The sequence below is a fragment of the Camelus dromedarius genome, chromosome 1 (assembly GCF_036321535.1).
Source record: "Camelus dromedarius isolate mCamDro1 chromosome 1, mCamDro1.pat, whole genome shotgun sequence".
Taxonomy (NCBI): Eukaryota; Metazoa; Chordata; class Mammalia; order Artiodactyla; family Camelidae; genus Camelus; species Camelus dromedarius.
This window is the reverse complement of record NC_087436.1, coordinates 114,449,386-114,468,711: the sequence shown is the minus strand read 5'-3', so window position 1 is coordinate 114,468,711 and position 19,326 is coordinate 114,449,386. Positions and strand designations below refer to the sequence as shown.

General features: G+C 43.0%; 1 protein-coding gene across 1 annotated transcript in view; it reads right to left on the bottom strand.

Moving 5' to 3' along the window:
* Positions 1-13,877, bottom strand: part of BOD1L1 (biorientation of chromosomes in cell division 1 like 1) — a 48,745-nt gene extending 34,868 nt beyond the window's left edge. The window contains exons 1-5 of the mRNA XM_031437227.2: positions 13,509-13,877; positions 8,301-8,425; positions 3,592-3,782; positions 2,507-3,121; positions 1,753-1,902 (exon numbers count right to left, since the gene is read on the bottom strand). Coding sequence (XP_031293087.2) covers positions 1,753-1,902; positions 2,507-3,121; positions 3,592-3,782; positions 8,301-8,425; positions 13,509-13,745 — 1,318 coding nt within the window. The 5' untranslated portion in view covers positions 13,746-13,877. The remainder of the gene's footprint in view (positions 1-1,752; positions 1,903-2,506; positions 3,122-3,591; positions 3,783-8,300; positions 8,426-13,508) is intronic.
* Between the last annotated feature and the right edge of the window lie 5,449 nt (positions 13,878-19,326).

Sequence of the window (19,326 nt, the reverse complement as noted above, 5' to 3'; positions counted from 1 at the left end):
TTTCTTGACAAATAGTTACTCCTCGTTTGTGTGTCAGGAGACTTGGTATGAATGCTTTACCACTGCTAAGTGGAAAAATTCACCTGAAGCCATACTTCAAAGTCAAAGAGATTTTAATGACCACCTGTGATCTCTTGTTTATGGAAGAAGCAAGAAGCAATAAGTGGCCCTACTCCAAGCAGACACTAAAACCCCTCTACTTTAGGAAGGAGGGTCAGTTCCCTGTGACACAGCAAGGAGTAAAGAAGAAAACTGTATGCAAAGTTTTCATTCCCTACCATTTGGTACTCTCAAAATAGCCATCTTCTTACTTTTTGGATCCCAGACATGTAAAATCTAGCCCTGTCCATGAAGAACTTTGAAAAGACCCGATAAAGCATCAAGAAGTAAAATTTTCGTTCGGCTGAGAAGTGGAGTGTTCACAGGATGAGAGCTGCCTCCTACACTGGTACTCAGAAATGACCTCGTGAGGATGATTGTGAAGAGTGGGGAGTGCTGCCATTGCATTTTGGGGCCGCTAATTTAGTTTTTAAATGAACACTAAGAATGAAGAATGGGAGAGACTGAGAAATACATCTTTGGCATTAAAACCTTCTTCTTTTTCTCCTCTATGATTTTCTCTCTAGGCATTCTATCCAAAAGCCAGCAGCAAATTTACAAGATGCTACCTATAAGCAACTGCAAATAATACTCAATATTTTGGATTTTTTGAAAAAGTCATAAACAATATCCAATCATGTGGTAAAGAGCAGCATAAGGTGTTGGTCAGTAGCCCAGACTCGGGTTTGAAATTAGTGCTTGTGGTTGCTAGCTCCAAGACCCTGGACAAGATACCTTCTCCTGGTGACTGTTTCCTCACCTGTACCTGCACAATAGTGTAATAACTGAGCACGCTGCCTGGAATGCCATAAATGCTTAATGAGGGTTGGCTGAAAAATAAACTCTGTAACAAGGAGAAGTCTAGTCTTTGCCCTTGGTTCTGCGAGGTGATTTCTAACCTTTGGAATGCCATGTATGATAGGAGTGTTCTTATTTACCTGGAGTCTAGATCAAGTCAAATTGCTGTGGGTCATGGGGTATCAGCTTGATCTCCAGAGGGGCTGGAGACTGAGGACAGACATATGTCTACATGATGGAGCCCCAGTAAAAACTTTGGACATCCAGGGTCTAGTGAGTGTCCCTGGTTGGCAATAATCTGTATACATCTTCAGATGTCAATGCCAGGGAGGTAATGCTTTCCACAATTCAACAAGGAAAGGACAACTGGAAGCTCTGTGTTCAAACTTTCCTGGACTCTAGCCTATGTGCCTCTTCCCTTGGCTGATTTTAATGTGTCCCTTGGTGGTAATAAATCATAACCATGAGCTTAACAGTTTTCAGTGAGTTCTGGGAGTCCTTCTAGTAAATTACCAAACCTAAGGAGGGTGGTCTTGGGGACCCTGAATTTGCAATTGGTGTCAGAAGTGAGGGCAGTCTTGTGGACTGTGCTCCTCCAAACACCATCCACACACATGCACACACACACACACACACACACACACACACACACACACACACACGGCCCCCAAGATAGCATATTCATACACGATCTCATCTAAAGCTTGTAATAATCAGACAGACAACCTCAGAGCTGGGGCTTAAAGAAAGGTCCCACGGTCGTGCCACTACACCACAGTCTTTCACGATATAGCCATCTGAATATACACTAATACCCGATGGGAAGCTTCAGAGGCATTAAGTAAAACACTTTACCGTCTGATGTAATCTCCCCTTCTTCCATGCTATCAGACATTACAACTTCCTCCTCAGTGTCTTCTTCAAAAGATGAAAGGTCACTGGTATGGACAGAGCTAACTGTGATGTCTGTAAGTCCATCCACATCAGAATCTATCAAAGAGAAATCTTCACGAAGAAAATAAAACATAAAAAGTACATCATCTTGTTATAAGAACATACTCAACACCCACATCTAAATTTTTCTGCTTTAAACACATGTCAAAAAACTTTAACTTCAGAACTAGTCTCTCATCATCAGTAACCAGTATCATCAAATAAGGGAGAGTTGTTTCCGAAAAATACAAAGGCACACTATTACCCTGTGAAATTAATGAAAATGTTAACTTATGATGTAGATGATGTAAGTAAGGAAATCTTAAGTAGCTAACTAAAATATTTACTATCTAATATTTTAAAGATTAGGATATACAAATATGAATAAAGTTGCTTGGAATAATGCATGTGAATTAATTACAAGAGTTCAATTGTAAGGTTTAGAGCTTCTCTGTTCATTTACTCTGTGAACTGGTTAATTCACATGGTTAACATTAATATAGAAAAGAAAAATACAAATATTTATTCCTTATTTTTTAGCAAAGAGGATATGAGTTTTCAGGCTTTTAAACACAAGTATCAGATGTATTTATTAAAATTTGAAGGCAAATTTGATGTGCCCACAATGGACACTCATTGTTCTTTAAACTGTTGTAGATTTTTCTAAGTTTTTTACCTTCTTTTGTCCCTTCACCAGTTTTAGCTTTATTATTGTTCTTTTCTGACAGAAGTTTTGAACATTCTCCCTCTTTTTCCTTTGCTTGTTTTTCATCTTTTACTTTTTGTACATCTTCACTCCTTTTTGAGTGATCGAGTTTCTTTTCAGTCTTTTCCTTCTTTTCTTTCTTTCTTTCTCCTTTTTCATTGCTGTCTGGTTTCTTTTCACCTTTATCTGTTGATTTATTTTTTTGGTCACTGCTTTCCTGTTGAACATCCTTGTTTGGCAGAACTGAACTATTACTCTCTTTTGTGTGACTTTTAACTTCTTCAACTGGACAAGGGAGATCACTAAATTCTTCAGACTTGGGGGCTGTTTCCTGTCCTTCCCCTGCAGGGTCAGGTGTAGATTTCTCTTTGTCAGTTGTCTCCTCTGAAGTTCTCTCCTTCTCGGCAACAGTGTCAGTGCTTGGCTGAGAGGGTAGTTTTTTGGATATTCTCTCACTGGACTTGGCGTTTGACGTTTCTGTTGAGGACCTGGCAGCACTAGCTTCTTGGTTAAGAGATGTGATGGTTTCCAAGATTGACATGGCATCACTGGCCACGTTTGCACTGGGTCCAGGGGCAGGGACACCTTTGCGGGAAAGACATGTTTTAGAATAAATTTACGCAGAAGGTAAACCCCTCTGCTGAACAAGGTCACTTGCCACTGTCATCTTTATATGACACATATGTCTTTAGCCTTTCAGGTACTGGTGCTAGTGCCTCACACATTCTAAATTCTCTACCTCGCTACTATACTATCTTAGGAAAGGCACCATGCAAATCTGACAACAGTCTAGTTTCCAGAAAGAGTATGTTCTCTAATTATTTTAATTATTCCCTCTGTTGAACCCCCCCTCCACTAAAAAGCCTATTATTCTGTATTAATTTTAAAAGAGAGAAATGTTATGCCAGTTGAGGAATTTGGGTGATAATTAAGATAAATACAATCTCACCGGACTGGCCAAATAGAGAAACGCTTTAAAGAACTAAATACCCCTAACTTGATACTCAGTTCAAGAAGAACAGCAATGGGACTGACCAACAGCAAAAGCAGCACACCTGGTGTGATGACGGAAGAGTCTGGTTTCTCCTCGTCGGGAGCTGTGCTGCCACTCGCTTCCTCTCTGTGATTCAGTGTGGCCAAAAACTCATGCACAGCTTTTTCCACCTGAGGTCTGAATGTGTGGTTGATCTTTGGATCCACAACCTGAGAAATAATTCGGTCAATGCCAGACTCCAACATTCCTGATCTGAAACACAGGATAATTAACAGAAAAGTAAAACAAACAAACAGACAAAAACTGCATTATGTGCATTAATTACTTTTAAGCAAACTTGTCTCTATTGCATATATTTTTAATCTTCATTTGGATATACACAAAGAATACAGAATGGAAAGTAAGTTTCACACCATAGTGGCACTTAATATGCCATACTGCAAAAAGTGCATGAACTTTCCACCACTGTGTCACTAGTGGAAATTCTAGAGCAAATAAAACAAAACCAAAACAAAACAGCCCTAGAACTAGACACAGCACGTGATCTAAAGGCCAGCCCTGTGGGTGATGCTTATGCCGCCCCAACCCTGCCCACGGCCGACAGGAATAAATGATCACTAAAGCTGAGTTCTGGGTGTAAAATAAATCGATGGGCTCTGCAACTTAAAAATGTAAGCCTCTGTAAGAATTAGAGTCTTCACACAAAGTGTAAATTCACCAAACTTACAAAATTAAAAAAAAAAAAGAAAAAAGAAAACTTTAGAAGAACAAAAATACAATATAAGACTTCTGGCCTTCTTTTGCTTATCTTCCTGCTATAAAAACAAAATGACTTATTCATTCAACAATTATGTTGTGAGTGTCTTCTACGTAACAGGTACCACATGAGCCGCTGGGCTGCTACAAGTCACACCTGGTCCCCATTCTGCAGAGCAGACAGACATACACAATCAAAATACAAGATGACAGGCACTGGGACACACCGCACACTGTAAGAAAAGAGTAGGATAAGGAATTATTAGCCATGTCTGAGATCATCTGGGAATGCTTCACAAAGGAGATGACATTTAAACCGAGTCTTGATTTCCAGAGAAGAAAAGGGGAAGAAAGTGTTCAAAGAAATACCATCTATAGAAAACGGAGGAACCAAAGGGACACAAAGTCTGAAGAGTGCCCAAAGTCACAAAGGCATCTGAGCAAAATAAGAGGACAAGAATTTATTTTAAGCAACGCACTTAACCCTTGTTTCTTTCTAACCAAGCACTGGAGGATCACGGCTCCCTGGACGGTGCTGGAAGCCGGGGTGCTGGGCCTCTCCGGCTTCCAGGCCTCAGGCTCTCCCTGGAGAACGGGTGGGGTGTTTCTCCTCACACTCCACAATGCTATTTCTGAGTGCAGCTCCGTCTGGCGTGGAGGATGGATGGGATTTTCATTTCCGGAGGCACCTCGCAGCCCCGGGATACTATAATTCCACTTATGTAGGCCAAAGAGAAAAATGAGTCAACACTGCATAAAGTAGGTAACCTGCTTTCTAAGGCTCTGCGATTGGGAAAAAAAAAAAAAAAAAAAAGAGCAAGTCCTGCAAACACTGTTACATCTTAGAGGCGTCTTTAAAATGTAGCAGGTGGAAAAGAAGCAAGGACAAGCAACCAAAAAAATGTTTTAAGACACAAGTACAAAGGCACAAAATAAAAAATAAAACCCGTCCAACCCCAAATTACTGATTCAGTCTCTTTCCCTGTGTGTGGATACTGTGGGCCCTCATTTACTTTAGTCCACTCTCACAGGGGTCAGATTGGACCCTAAAAACAGAGGCCATACCATACTACGGGAAGAAAGTCAGAGAAAGACAAGTATCATATGACATCACTTATATGTGGAATCTAAAAAATGATACAAACGAACTTATTTACGAAACAGAAATAGACTCACAGACATAAAAAACAAACTCAGTTACCAAAGGGGAAAGGGTGGGATTAAAAGATACACACTACTATATACAAATTAGATAATCAACAAGGACCTACTGTATAGCACAGGGGACTATATTTAATATCTTAACCCAAAATGGAAAAAAAAATCTGAAAAAGAATATAAACACACACACACACATATAAACGGAATCACTTTGCTGTACATCTGCAACTAACACAACATTGTAAATCAACTGTATTTTAATAAAACAAGGGAAAAACAGAGGCCAGTGCTAACAACCACTCTGCTCTTTCCGGGCTCACTACAGTGAAATGCGGGCAGAGACGTCTCACCTGAGGGAGGCAAAGCCACAACCCAGCAGACTGCATTGTCCTGCTTAAAGCTACCTCTCTTCCTTTTAAATCCTGTACCTTTAAGGTCGTTATTTTTTTGCTCTCTTGCATTTTTTAGATTCTGTTGCACAAATGAACGCAAAAATAGAATAAAACTTTTTTCCACCTATTGAGTTGGCAGGTTAGTTACTAAACCTAAACATCCAAAATTGTTGACACTACACTGCTTTGTCCTACAAAAATGGCAATTGTAGATGCTTCAATCTAACGCAGTCAATTGAGTATTTTACAAAGTGTATAAGAAAAACTGTTTGAAATTGTATTTACAGGTGCTAATCCATCCCTATCGCATTAGTTAGACACAACTAAATAGTCTTTAAAGAAACTGTAAAATGTTATGTAAGAGACATAAATTTATTACTGGAATTTAAACAAGAGAATAGTTCAATTAAAAATAAATAAGATAGCTAGAAGGAGATTTACAGAAGTCCCAGGAAGAGCAGTCCCTAAACTACCCACAAGATCGCTATCTCTCCGATTCTGAAACGTCCCTAGGGGAGTCCTCTTCACCCGCAGGCAGCCTGCTCCGGTGCTAGTCTGACAGTCACAAGAACCCCTTACTGATGTGTATAGCAGTCCCTCGCCAAGCAAGATTCCGTGAAAACAAGGTCTCATATTGGCATAATTTTAACTTAAGAACCCCTTACTGACGTGTATAGCAGTCCCTCGCCAAGCAAGATTCCGTGAAAACAAGGTCTCATATTGGCATAATTTTAACTTAATAATTTTAAGTGTCTGATTTTACATGAGCAAGACTGAGTTTAGTTCCCTTTGAAGAACAACTGCTTTCGTGCTTTATAGGTTTTGTATGCCGAGGACAGGCAGTTCCAGGAAATTTGCCTTCCATTTAGCCTCTCAACATATGAGAAAAAAAAAAAAATCCAAGACCCTCTTTTCCAAACGAGCTTTTAAAGCCCTGGTATCAACTGTGAAAAGGGGGGAGCCATGCAAACTGACGTGACAGCACTCCGTGATCAGCAGAGTGCTGTGTGAGCGTGTGGGCACACCAGTGACACTGTCAGGAAGTTTCCCTCTCCCATCCCACCCCCTCCCCCCAACCAACCCTAATATTTTGGTTACTGTTCTCCTGGAGGTCTGGAGATGAGGTACCCCCTAGGTCTGCCACCCAACAGGAAAGGCTTCGACCTTCTCCCACAAGGCATTATTATGCAACCCTCTAATGGCATCTTTTGATCTCACCTGGACTCTTTTACAGGTTCCTCAAACATCCTTTAAAATGTAGACAACAAAGCTATTGTCAAATGTCCCTCTTTTCTTATTCATTAAGAGACACAGGCTGAGCCCCTAGGCTCCCGGTGTCTAGTATTACCTGTGGCTAAATGGGCCTTTGAGTCAGAGGGTGAAGTTTTATCTGTGGGGCTTCCTGTGGGTGGAACTATCAGTGGAGTAGCACACAGGTAGGTTTGCAAGGTTCCTAAGGGACAAGAGGGAATTAAGAGGTAACAGCTATAAAATAGGTTTGTTTAACTGTTTAAAAGCCACATTTCATTCTAATAGATGAGCCTAAAGGTAAGTATTTGTCAAGGCAGGAAGACTAAGGCACTTTTTCAATTAAGTAGTCACCTTTTCTGGGGGGTACAGCAGGGACAGAAGGTCCAAGTCTTCTTGTTTTGGCAAATACAAAAACAAAACCAAAAAAAAGCAAAAAAAAGAAAAAAACAAAAAAACCCCCAAAAACCAAAAAAACCAAGAACAAGATAATACTGTAAATCTGTTTTTTGGGGGAATACATACGATTTTTCTAGGTCCTTCTAAACATTCCAGTTTTTTAAACCCCCTTTAGGCTTACCAAAAAAATGGCTCTGATGTGTCCAAATGCACTTTAACCCCCTTTTTTGGTTACAGCATCACTACAAAGCATAGGTAAGAATAATAGTAAAATGCCAAAAAAAAAAAAAAAGAGAAAGAAAAAAGAAAAAGCAGGGGGCTATATTAGAACACAGAAGACACAGCCTCAAATCAGGAGGAAATATTTTAATTTCAATGATCTTTAATGTCTTTATTTGTAAAACAGGAATAATAAAGTCTGCTTTTTTAGGGCCAAGAAAATAATTGTGAACCTAACAGTATAGGATACATTAACCTACCTGGCATTTACTATCTATTCATGTCATATCTAGAGTTTTTTTTTATTGTTGTTTGTTTGTTTTTTGTTTTTTTAAAGTCATACTGTGATTCCCTTCCTTACTTCCAAAGGACTACAGGAGAAATCAGATTGTTGAACGTATGAGGGAAATGTGAAGCGATTAGAGCCTGCTCTAAAACTACACTGAATCATAATATGAAGTAGCCACAAGAAAACTGACAAACTTCACAATTTATCATGAGGTGAACAAACTTCTGCATAACTTCTCTGCTTGCAGGCAGAGTATAGCGCGGCCTTCCCAAGCCCTCCGAGGAGCTCTGCAATTCTGAGACTCACTTGAGCACTTGCTGTCTAATATTGTTTCTTAGCTGGTTCTTATTGAGGTGGGGACTCCATGTATGAGTTGCTAAATGGTTCGCAACAAAGTTGTCAACGCGTTGTCTCAGATTCTGATAGGCAGGCTAGAGAGAGAGAAAGAGAGACAAAAGACAAATGTTAAAAATCTCCACTGTTACACAGTATCAACACTGACAGCCTCAGGAATTTGAGTATCTTTAATAGCGTTAACAATTCTTAGGTTATAGTATCAATGGGGCAATAAGCTTTCACAGTTTATGACACTCCTGCTTCAGGATAATTTATAAGTCATTTAAACACCTTTCATTTTGTTTAAGACAAGAAGTTTGGAGATGAAGAATAAGAAGAAGACAAACGTATCTCTTATTTAAAGACAAGGGACTAGAAAATAAGGTACCAGTAAGTATTACTGTTAGATGATTTGGAGCAAAGAAAGGGAGAGGAACAGAGGTAGTAAGCCTCCATTGAGAGCATGGCATCTAAATTGGACCTTCAAGGTTTCACAATGCAGCTGGGATTAGGAAAGGCAGGCGTTACCAGTATGGCCAACAATATACACAAAGAGCAAGTAGATGAGAAAACATGGGGTCAGGAGCATTAGGGAGCCCCACGTTGTTAAGGTGGAGAAGGGAATACAAAAAAGTAGAGCAATGAGGCTGGAGACATAGCTTGGGGCCAGAGTCTAGAAGGATTTGGGTACCTGTATAAGAAGTCTGGAATTATGGGAGAGAAAATGGGAACCCCCTACACATACAGAGTGCTATGTGATAGCTGAGCTTTCTGATGATTAATCTTCCTACAGTGAAAGGGGAAACTGAGACAAAATATATTTAGGAAAGTATGCAATAACTAGAATACTGAAGGCCTGTACTGGGATGGTGAAAATGGGCTGAAAGGCATGGCTCCAAGAGAAATTATAAAGGGTCAACTACTGGAACTAGGCATTAAATTTGATGTAAGGTACTGGTTCTTAACTGGGAGCAATTTTGCCCCACTCTCACCCCAGGGGACATTTGGCAATGTCTGGAGACATTTCTGATCATCACAGGTGAGGGGAGCTGTTACTGGCATCTAGTGTGGAGAGGGCAGGGATGCTACTGAATATCACACAATGCACTGGGCAATTCCCCACAGCAAAGAACTATCCAGCCCAAAATGTCAGCTGTGCTAAGGCCGAGCACTCCCGAAACAAAGGAAGGAGAGAGAGAATACACATGTCATCTCTGCTTCAAAGGACACTGCCTAGAAGGATGCTTGACTGCTGAATCGGGACTGCAAACTTTCTTCCTGGAAGTTGCCCCCACTACTCATGCTTTTTATTTTTATTTATTTATTTTTTAATCTTTCTTTTAGGTGGCTTTTAACATAGATGAGTTTGAGTGTTCTCGAATGATTTTAAGTGAAACTGTACAGCCTCATCTTCCGCTATTTGCTCCCTTACCCGTCAAAGCTTATTCTCCAGTGATAAGTTCTCACCCCTTTAATCTTGTGCACCTACCACTCCCTGTCCCTGTCATTTGGCAAATTTCTCATCTTCAGAGCTCACCCTAATCTGTGAAGTCAAGCTGACACCCCAGGTAGGCCTTTTCCCCATGTTCCACCTGTCTCCTATACATACTATCATTCAAGTAATTCTATGTTGTGGGGAGTGGGGAATATTTATCTCCCTACTGACACGTAAGCCTGTTCCTCCCACAGGAACAGGCTTGCATCTTTGATTCCACACAACTTTTCACACTGTCAGGCAGATAAGCAATTAAAAAGCAGTTGTTAGATGAGAGGACTGGGTAATAATCAAGGCAACACAGATGATAAAGGTTTTATCCCTTTGTGAGACCCCTTCATCTCTTCCAATTTCCAGACTTTTGCTCATACCTATTTTCTATCCTACCAAAAACGGGCTCACGATCATTTCTCATATTCCTCTCCATTTATCTAAAATCAATGTGAACTGAAATTAACTCCCCCCCTCAATGATTCTAAAATATAATTCTTCTCCCCAGTGTTTCCAAATTCAGAAGCATTAGGCTCAAACATCACAATGCAGTTAACATTCCAGTTGCCCCACAAGCTTCAATTTTAATGACAGCATGTAATTTTCCTGGTTTCTAGGTTCTCTTTTTGGTAAAAAGCCTAGTGATGAGAGAAGTATCTTGAGTTCCGCTGTTCTCCTGGGAATAGTTATGCATCTCCTTCCTCTTCTGGAGCTCTGGTCAAAAGCCTTGGAGTCACCCTTGACCCCTCCCTTTCTCTTCCATCCCATATTCAAAACAACAGCAAATCCTGTCATCATTAGCATCAAAATACAGCCAGAATCTGACCACTTCCTGCCATCTTTACTGCTACCCCTCTGGCCCAGAGCTTTCTCATCTCCTGCCTAGAGTTATGGACCTCCTTGCTTCCATCCTTGCCTGTCTGAAGTCTATTTCCCACAGTGCTAGTGCAAATCTCCTAAGATTAGGGTAACCATATAATTTATTGTCCAAACCAAATCATGACTGAATGTTAAAGGGACACTGTTGATAATTACATGTGGTCAAGCCATCCAAAATGAAAGTCAGATCACATCCGTCTTCTGCTCTACACCTGCCAATGGCCTCTCAGTTCCAGTAAGAGCTAAACTCTTCCGATGGCTTCCATGGCCTGACAGATCTGCGAAGCGAGGGGGCAAGGACACTCCTACCTCACCTTCTATCACTTTCTCCCTCAGCAGGTGCTGCCCTGGGCCTTCCACACTTGCTGCCAGTCTCTTCCTGGGATTGGAGTGCTCAGCCTCCAGAAATGGACAGCTCCTTCAGCTCCTTCAGTAGTGGCTTAAATGTCATCTTACTGAAATCCTTCCCTGAACAACTCACTCAAATCAGCAAACCTTTCCCCCTCATCCTGCTTTCTTTCTTCCACAGAACCTCTCACACACTATTTATTGTCTGTTTTTCTTTTCTGGGATTCAAGCTCCCTATCAGGATGCACTTTCTGTTCACTGCTGTATCCCTGGCACTTAAAACAATGCCTGGTACATTGCAACTATTTGTTGGGTGAATAAACCATATACTTCTGCCTTTGATATTCCTTTTGAATCTAAAAAGGATTCAATAATCACAGTGACCAGGAGCCATTTATAACTGAAAAAGTACCCCCAAACTGGCCCTTAGGTAAGGAGAGGTGCCAAATTGACTTAGTCAGTGAGCTCCCTGCCTGGGACTGAGAGACAGGCTCTAATCAGTGCAAAGGGGTCAGAAAGGCTTTATAATCTCTTAGCTTGCTCCAAGGACCTGGGAACTGGGTCTACAGTAGAGGAGCCTCCGTGTTAGCTGAATCTTGGGGCTACATTTTAATGTGTCCCCCCAAAATGTTTTAGGACTCTGCTTTTAAAGGATCTGGCAGGGATATTATAAACACAACAATACCATTCAGCGGGGTTGGAGTTGAAGAAAAAATTGAGCGTTAGATATTGCAGCCCCCCACCTCTCTTCAGTATATTTTAATTTTCAATCTGCATACACAATAATACACAGATTTGTAGGTTTCTGAGAACAGCAAAGTGAAATCTCTACTTGCCTGTATACATAATCAGCTTTATTTAGTTGAGTCACATTTACTTGGCCATGTCCCATGAAAGAAAGGAAGGAAGGAAGAGAGAGAAAAGGAAGAGGGAGAGAGGGAGAAGAGGAGGAACTAAGAGGCAATAGGCATTATTTTCAAAAGTTGGTTGTGCATATTCCTTAAAACAAAGTGAGAAGACTATACACATGCTACATAGATGAACATCCCCAAGTAAATTGAATTCTCTGTGGTGCAGAAACTCTAACACCTCCAAAAGGCACATTCTACTTCTGGTCTACAAGGTGGGCCAGAGTTTTTAAAAGGGAAGATGTCCCCAGATTTTCAGGTAGGTTTTCCCAGAGAAGATAGAAAAATTGTACAGAGTTCACCTCAAAGCCTGAACCCTTTTCTCAAAGAAACATGGTTCTTTAGAAGAGTTGAACATGCTATGAGAAAACGCTCACCCCATCAAAACTTTAAATCAGTGAACCAAAACAGAGCTAAGTAAAACAAACAAACAAACAACCCCGTCCAATTTCCCAGCCATTTCCAACTGAACCTTCCTGCTTCATTTTCTTCCAGACTTCCAGACCCTACTGGGTTTCCACCATCTCCCTGAATGCTCCTTCCGGGTATCCTCTACTCATTCTTAGCTGAACCAGCTAAGTTTACCTGTTTCTGCTAATGCCCTTTCCACTCTGACATTTGGTACAAAATTCCTTCCCCTTCCTAGCTCCAAACTTCTTTTGTACAGGGAATCACTTTGCTGACCTTCCCCCTCTACCCTTTACTCTCCCAAACGCATTCTTTTGTCCAGTCTTTTTTCCACTTCAATATCTGCTGTCATCTCTCGTCCATCCTTTCCTCAGTTCTCTCTTCTCACCCCTCACCCCACTTCCTCTCCCTTCTCACTTCAGAGAAGTGACTTGGTCTAAGCTACCTAAGTCAGAGTCACTGGTAGAAACAAAAGTCCTGATCTCCCCAGCCCACCTTTTCACCGTCCAGCTCTGCCTCCTTACCTTTGCAGCCCTCACAATGTCCAGTAACACACACTGCAAACAGTTTGATTCATTACCGCTTAACCTCTCCAAAGGGCAAACACATGACCCTTACCAGAAATCTTCCTGAGAGGAGGCAAAAATGACTTGGCTACAAAGCAAATAATTTGATTCATTACCACTTAGAAATCTGTCCGAAGTACAAAGGCATGACCCTTACCAGAAATCTTCAAGAGGGGAGGCAAAAATAATTTGGATAGAATGTACCGGGGGTAAAAATAATCAGAAATGACAGCTCTGTTAGCGTTAGTGTTTCCAAACGAGTCTCCAAAAGAACAATGACTTCGTCTTTCTATATTCCCGGCACCTAAGCAGTGCCCGGCACGTAATAGGTGCTTAACTAAGCTCGTCTGCTACGCAAACGGAACGACAGGCGAATGAATGAGAGCAGCGCGCCTCGCACAGAGCCGGGCACCGAGCAGCAGCTCAAAGAGGAAGCGGCTGCACAGGCAACTCGGTGAGAGGCGCGCTCCAGAGGGGCCCCGGCTGGGGAAGCTGAGGCGCCGCCGGCCCATCGACACACGCGGGAGACCGACACAGGTCGTCCCCGGTCCCCGCACGCCCGCGGCCCCCGCGCGCCCCGAACCTTGGTGTCCACGTCGGCCAGGCAGTCCCTGCGGAACTGGTCGAAGAGCCCCTGGCTCTTGAGGTGGTTCACGATCATGGCCACGAGTTGCGGGTCCCCGGCGCCGGCTCCCGCGCCGCCCGCCCCGCCCGCGCCCGGGCCAGCCCCGGGGCCGGGAGGCGGCGGCGGCGGCTGCGGCTGCGGCGGAGGAGGCGGCGGCGCGGGAGGCGGCGGCTGCGGCTGCGGGTTGGTGGCCATGGCGGCCTGGGCCGGGGAGGGCGCGGGCCCGGGCGGGCGGGCACTCCTGGGAGGCGGCGGCTGCACCGGTCCCGCCGCCTGAGGGAAGCCAACGGGATGTTGTTACGGAACCAGCGGATCCGGAGCAACCCCGGAAGTGAAAGGGAACCGGGGGAAGGGAGGAAAAGGCGGCGACAATAGCAACCAAGTCCGGCGACGGGGGCCGGGAGGGGTCATTTCCCGCCGCCGCCAAGCGCGGGCGCCCTCGCTAGGCCGGGCTGCGAAGGAAGCGGCGGTGAGAAGCCGAGCGGCACCGAGAAGCGGGCGGGCGGCGGGCTCTCCGCTGGCGCCTGGGTCTGGAGTCCAGGGCGGCCGGGCGTTCGGCTCGCGCGACTCCCGGGGCCTGAGGGCCGTCTGGGCGCCAGCTCGGAGCCGGCCGGGGCCCGGGAGCGAGACTCGGGCCGGGTTCCAGCCACGGTGGTGTTTAAGCCTGACGCTCTTGCTCCGGTTTCACCGGGCAGTCGAGATCCGTAGACATTTCTAATGCGAACCATAGGTAGAGCTGCTTATTCTAAACTCGCCCAACGCGCCTCGTCCTCAGCCTGTGATCCTGCCCACTTTTCTTCCAGGCGGGTAGCTCCAGGGGTCTCTCCTCCCCACCCCACCCCGTTTTCCCTTGAGCATCCCCTTAGTCCCCGAGTGTGCCTGTGGTCTAGAACCCGACTCCTCCGACACCTTCTTCCTAACGGTGAAGGCAATACCGATAAGCCTTTAGTTTTTAAAGTTTTGCTGTATTTTTGTTTGATCAGTAGGTAACGCGTATTAGCACGCATTATGTGCCAGGCGTGGCGTTAAGAACCTTTACCTGCATTAATTCTCCCAGTCTTCAGAACAGCTCTAAACTAGGTCTTACCAGTATCACCAATTTGCAAATCAAGAAACTGAAATCCTGGGGAGATTACATAAATTATCCAACAGACAGCAAACTGCCTGATTCTGGACTGAGTTATCTTTAAAATTCTATTACAAAGCAAAATAAATATTACACATTTTCATAATTAGTCAATGGAATGTAAAAGTTATGGGAAAATGCATCTCAGTGAAATAGATTTTGTTGCTTTTTAAAATTCATAGGTCTGTGGATGAATATGTCTTATTGCTAGAAGGGGAAGGATTGAACATAATTTTATTTCTATTTCTAGTTTTTATGGTTGTATGCCCTGAGAAACTGTGTTCATATAAGCAAATACTATTCCTGGGAACAGAGTTTTATGGTAGCAATCTCACTCAAATGTTTTAATCTCGGAAAATTTGATTTGATGCACTTTGAGTTGACTATTCAATTAGGCCCTTCTTCAATTTTGTTGAAAGTAAAGAATTGAAAGTCAGCTGACTTGCCAAAGTATTTGTTTACTTAGGGCTGGGTTACATAAGCCCCTGGGGTATAGGGGCAGGAACCCCAGAGGAGGAGAAAAATTGTGATGGAGGGGTAGGTGGGAAGAGAGGGACAGAGGCCTTCTGGTGAAGTGGGACATATCAGTCACCTTAGTTATTCGTACTTTATGTGACAGGAGAGTTCTGTGTGGATAATCAGAAAGATGAGTGTGCATCAGAAGCTCCTGGAGGGCTTGGTAAAACACAGTGCTGGCCCCATCCTCAGAATTTCAGGTTTGGTAGGTCTGGGGCAGGGTCTGAGACTTCTCATTTTTAACAAATGCTTATGGATCACCATTTGAAAAATATTGGACTAGACTAACTATGCCCCACAGGCCTAATCTGGTTTACCTGTTTTTATAAGTAAAGTTTTATTGGAACATAGCTGCACCCATTGGATTTGCTTTGTTTCCATTGTCTCTGGCTGCTTTTGCTGCAAGGCCAGAGTTGAGACCGCCTGACTTGCAAAAGTGAGCTTTACCATCTGGCCCATCACAGAAAAAGTCTGCCAGCATCTGGACTAAAAGGAGGCAGCAAAGGTGTGGTTGTGAGACTTTGGAGTTGAGAAGCCTGTATTCAAGAACTTCTGCCGTTCCCTAGACTACAGGTTGCTTCTCTGAACAGTGGAGATGATGTCTAATTCACAGGGTTGTTGTAATGACTAATGGCTTTGGGGGAGGTGTTGGATATACTGAGACACAACTCTAAAATATGAATTTTCTCATCAGTGTTTAAGGACTCTGATAGTCATTTGTGGTCCCCTTAAGTGATTGGTTGCCTTTTTGTTGTATTTTTATTCCATGCTTTCTAGTTTCAACATGTTTTTTTTTTTGTTGTGTTTGGAAGAGGATACTCCTTTTATGCAGATAACTACTTTTTCATATTTCTTTGCTTTTAAGATTTAAACTTATGCTAGTGATAACAATAAGATTTACAAAAGTAAGATTCATTATGAAGTTAAGCATCCAGTGTCTATTAATGTTACTGAGTTGCTGGTTATTTTGACAGTTGGGATGGCAATATATCCGATAGCTTGAAATAAAAGTTACTCCTTTAAAGGCTTGTAAAAATGAAAGGAATTTTGCATTTTAAAGAGTTAGTCTTTGATTAGATTGTTTTTATTTAAAAAATGGCCATGTGAGAGTGTGTGTGTGTGTGCGCGCGTGCGTGTGTGTATTTACTGAGTAGTCTATCTAGATGGTATATGGTGACCTGAAAACTGAAAGCTCCAGGAATGAAACTAGAAAAGTTAGAAATGCAAGAAGATCTGAGGAAGTGATGTGATATCATCTGAATAACCAAAATCCAGTCCAAGTCGTCTGGGAAGAAATTCTGAGAGGGATGAGAAAATAGTGATTATAACCAAGAAATTATATCCATAAGTAATGAAATTATTCTACCTCTGAATAAAGAATAATTTCAGAGGGGAAATGGCTGGCAGAGCATCGAGGAAAGGAAGGGATCCCCAGCGCCTGGAACTGGCGTTGTCTATGGAAAACACGCATTTGCTAGTAGGCACCAGCCATTTTGTTGATCTAATTCATTCTTTTCTGACTCTGTGGTCGTTAGACAACCTTTGGGTCCTGTTTGGCTTCACATTTGGCTTTGCCTGTGGAAAGAAGAAATGCTGTTCAGCAAATATAGGAAACTCCACAGGTGATTATCTCTCCCCCCATGGATGACTTTTATGCACACAAGGCTCTAAAAGCTTGGTTAATGGTAAAATCACTTGGGATTCAGATCCATTCTTTGTATGTATTGATATTCACCTTCTGACCTTGCAGGTCTGAGGTCTGGGCCCCACACTGAGGTGAGCAAATTGAGGTATCTCTGTGGGGCCATTCTGGATGTTCTGTCTCGGGTAACATCACATTTATTGGCCTTGTTTTAAATCTAAATTTAAATCCCACAAGTTCCTTGTAGAAAATGAAGAAAACCCAGAAGTTTACTGATAACAGCTAATTGTCTAGTCTAGAGATAAACCCCTGATACAAGCTGCACCAATTAGAACTATCCTGGAGATTTTGGAAAGTATTCGGTGTCCCTCTCTGGTGGCCACACCCGATGTCGAGTAGTCAACCACCAGATCCTCTGTGGATAGAGCCAGTCTGTGGAAGGAAAAATATCTGACAACCCACAGAGTGAAGCACAGATAAGAGATGGATGACAAAGTCCCTGCCTGTCCTCCACAGGTTCCTGCAGCCCAGTTATTCTCGTCCTTATCCATCCTTTGACCATGTGAAACAAATACCAAAGAAACATTCAAACTAGTAAAAATTCCTGTTGTTTAATATGGAATATGCCTTGTTATGCTGATGTGAGGGACTGTGAAAATGGGTGGCATGTGCACAGAATTCTAGTGAGTATCAGTACTGGTCACCGTCTCCCGCTGGTAAACAATCTGAGCCTTGGCTTGACACTTCCTACTAGTCCATGCTGGCACACCTCAAAACCTCAATACAAATCTGATATTCTGCACGCCATCTGGAGAGAAGCGGGCAGGGCACAGCCACTCAAGGAATGACAGACAGCAATTAACACCAAAATGGTGGAAGATTCAACTCCCAGTAGGGTTTGAGGATTGAGATGGTGGGAGGTTTGACTTCTAGTAGAACTTAAGCTTCATTATATGCTCCTTGTAACATATTAGCATGATAAATAACATGCCCGCAGGTGCCATGACAGCCCCAAGGCTAACCACAAAAAGCCCAAGAGTGGGCGGTGGCCCAATTCCTGGGAATCTCAACCCCTTCCCTAGGGTAGTTGGAATGGTCCCACCTGTAGGCCTGTGAAGCTACTGAGCCCATAAAAACTGGCAGCACCACTCCTGGCCACCTCTTGTTCCCTCATCTTTGGAGACAACCTGCACTCTGTCTATGGAGTGTGTACCTACTTTTACTCTAATCTCAGCACCCAACCCCCTACACCTCATGGCCTTTCTCTTGCCCTCTGAAACAGCCTACACTCTATGCAGTATGTATCTCTCTAAATAAATCTACATTTACTCAACTGTGGCTTGCTTTTGAATTCTTTCCTGCATGAAGCCAAGGACCCACACTTGGTGGGGCATGTCCCAGGGACCCAACTGAGACCTGGGACACAACTGTCTTCACGCCCCACATCTGTTTTTCCTGCATTACTTTTTCCTATTAGTGCCTCTGTTACTCCAGGGGAGCCATGAATTTGGGGGTGGGAGTGGGGAACAACTCTCTAAAAGTATTGTCAAACGAAAGTTGACATGCCACATGCACAATGAACTGAAATGGAGTTTGCAGTAGAGGAAGATTTACTGCAGGGCTAAGCAAGGAGAACATGTGGCTGGTGCTCAAAAACCTGAACTCCCTGATGGTTTCAGGGGAGAATTTTTATAGGCAACATTTAGGGTGAGGGTTGCAGGGTGTGTGATTTTTTCCTGGTTGGCGGGTGGTGAGGTAACAATGCAATGTTCTAGGAATCTTGTGCTCAGCCTGAGGTTACTAACCTCCACTTGGGAGGGGGCCTTAGTTCCCACAGAACTCGAAGATACATTGTTATGTATATTCCTTGAGGAGGAACCAGGACCCTGCTTTACCCATGGAGTTGAATCTTATGTCTCAAGAGATATCAGAGTTGGTTGGAAAAATAGAAGAAATGCTCACTTGTTGAAAGAAAATTGAATAAAAATACTCATCAGTAATTCTTTCAGACAATGAATACTGAACTGACGATCGTACATTTCTGGATTTAAGTAAGTAAGAAAACAGCCTTGCTGTTTTCTAGCTTTATGACTGTGGGCAAACCGTTCAACCTCTCTGTACCTTATTTTCTTATTTGTAAAATACAAAGAATAACAGACTTACCATGAGGTTTTGGGAAGACTGACTGAGATAACTCATTCATTCCTTAAGTATCTGTTGGGCTCCTACTATGTGCCAGGAAATGTTCTTGGTGTGGGAGAGAAAGCAGACAAACCGTTTCCCTACCAGTGCTTCCATTCTAGTCAAATTAGCTGGTCAACAAATAAACAAATGCACAAATAAAATGTCAAGCTGGGGTAAGTACTCTGTCTAGGATGAAGTAGAGTGATTCCATGGAGGTTGACTGGGTAGCAACTCTCAGGTTAGGGAGAATCATTCTCAGATCTGAATGCCACAGTGAGGCTGGCCATGAGGAAATGAGGTGTAGCTGG